At 40.5% G+C, this 2,166-nt stretch overlaps 1 protein-coding gene across 3 annotated transcripts in view; it reads right to left on the reverse strand.

Moving 5' to 3' along the window:
* Positions 1 to 355: 355 nt before the first annotated feature.
* Positions 356 to 2,166, reverse strand: part of Bub1b (BUB1 mitotic checkpoint serine/threonine kinase B) — a 65,450-nt gene continuing 63,639 nt past the window's right edge. For all 3 annotated transcript variants that reach the window (XM_010624660.1, XM_010624659.1, XM_010624661.1), the window contains exon 23: positions 356 to 942. In XM_010624660.1, the coding sequence (XP_010622962.1) occupies positions 711 to 942 (232 nt within the window). In that variant the 3' untranslated portion in view covers positions 356 to 710. The remainder of the gene's footprint in view (positions 943 to 2,166) is intronic.

Raw genomic sequence — 2,166 nt, forward strand, 5'->3', positions numbered from 1 at the left:
CAGATTACTTCTTTACTGAAAGGTTGCTAAATACTCTTCTAAATGTTTTCCTTTTCCTTCTAATCACCACATTCCTAACCAAGAGACTCAGTAGTAGCAGCACTACTAGATCATATAGATAGATCAAGGGTTGGTGAATAAAAGTAAAAGTGTTAAAATATAAAACACACACACACAATACAATCTCGTCACTTGGGTATATCATTTTATCTACTTTTCAGCCTAGACCACTTACTGGAAGGTTAGGGACACTTAAAAGAAATGGTTGGCTTATCTAACCCTACCATAATTGTTTAAAATGTAGGACACAAACAGCTCATCTTCGCAAAATTAAGCCATTTATTATTGTAGTTGGCAAAAGGGAGATGAAATAGCAGAAATGCAAATTTAACAAATATTATTATTTTTTATTTACAAAACACATGGGAATAACCATAAGAGCAGTACAAAAGTACAGGAACGAGACAAGAGGGTTAAAGAACAACAAAGGACTTAGGACAACAGAGGAGCCATCCTACGGAGTCCGTTTAGAAGAGAACAGCTCCTTGTTAGACAAGGCTGAGGGAAGGTATACCAGTGTTTAAACCCAGTTACTCAGAAATACACCTTTACCCAAAGTAGACAAGCGCTGGCAGTGTGTGTGTCGATATGTGCCCTAAGATCAGTTACAGCATATGTAGATCAGGGTCCTACAACGCAACCATGGGGTTCTAGGCAGGAATCTGTGAGAGACCTGCCTGCTTATCTTGCGGAAGGAGTGAAGCCCTAGGACTAATCAGCTTCCCTACCTTCCACAAAGCTTTGTTCAGATGACTTTGGAACGTGGGGTCAAAGACCGCACTCATTTCTGCGGCAAGCTCCCTCAGAACAGACGCCGTGGACTCGTCGCCGGCATTCAAAATCCGCTCAAAGAACTTATTCCACATGTCACCATCTTTTAGCCTAAAAATACATAAAAACCAGTTCCATCAAGATTAGGCATATGAAAAATTAGAATTCTTATTGAGCTTTAGCAGTACATTTATGCACAAAGGTGATTTAAGGTGACATCTAGAACCCTAGGGTTAGGAATCAAGCAGTCCTGTGAAAGCCCAAGGAACTCCACAAGGAGTCTACCACAGCAGGAAACGCTGTAACTCAAAGCACTTAAAGAGCAAGAAATTCCCTTGTCTGAACCTATACATTTCCTGTTTTCTAAGGGGTAGCACTTTTCAAACATTTCTTTTCTCTAAAAATAGAAGAAAAAGAAATTTTACTTCCTCCAATTTTCCTAGAGTCTAGGTACCCCCTCCAAGTGGTTTATCATCTTCACAATTCTCTGAGAATCCCAAATCTGACTGAAGTAACCTGCTTAAATCTATGATGTTTGTACCTATGCTTTTATTTTCTTTGTTTTGTTTTGATTTTTTGAGACAGGGTCTCACTATGCAAATGAGACTGACCTGGAACTCACTATGTAGTCCAGACTGGTCTTGAACGCATAGTGATCCTCCTGCCTCAGCCTCCCCGAGTGTTGGGATTACAGGCGTGTGCCACCACGCCCCGCTGCTTTTATTTTATTATCAGAGAATTTCCATCACTATCTATAGCAGGGTTATTGAGAAACCACAACTGACCACACCCATTTCTGCTGTGTTAGCCAGACTGGCACAGACCATGGCCAACCAGGGTTGACTGGCTGACTACCCTCTGTATCTTAAACTGTGTCTCACGCCTACGTACAGAGCACGTGTATGAGCCAGGTTGGGGCATATGCCTATAATCCCAGCTGCTCAGGAGGCTGATATAAGAGGGTGGCAAGTTCAAAGCTACCCTAGGCAACTTGGTGAGACCCTGTCCCAAAATAAAAAAAAAATGAAAACAGCTGGGGATATTAATTCAGGAGTTTAGCTCTTTTTTAGCATACGTGAGGTGCTGGGTTCAATCCCCAGCAGTTCAATGGTTTGGAGGGGAATGTGAAGAAGGGGCATTAAATCTTCAACATTGATTTTTTTTAAAAAATGAAGAATGCTCCTGAAGTCATAAACTGATAAGCTTATGGTAGAAAGTTTTAGCTCAGAAAAGCTAAATTGGAACATAAGATATTTAATAAGTTTTATGAGCAGGCTTGAGGGAGTAGTAAGATACAGTTGAGACCAAACAGCTCTTTTTTTTTTTTTTTTTTTT

This window comes from Fukomys damarensis, unplaced genomic scaffold (assembly GCF_012274545.1).
Source record: "Fukomys damarensis isolate Sample0158 unplaced genomic scaffold, DMR_v1.0_HiC HiC_scaffold_17, whole genome shotgun sequence".
NCBI classification, from domain to species: domain Eukaryota; kingdom Metazoa; phylum Chordata; class Mammalia; order Rodentia; family Bathyergidae; genus Fukomys; species Fukomys damarensis.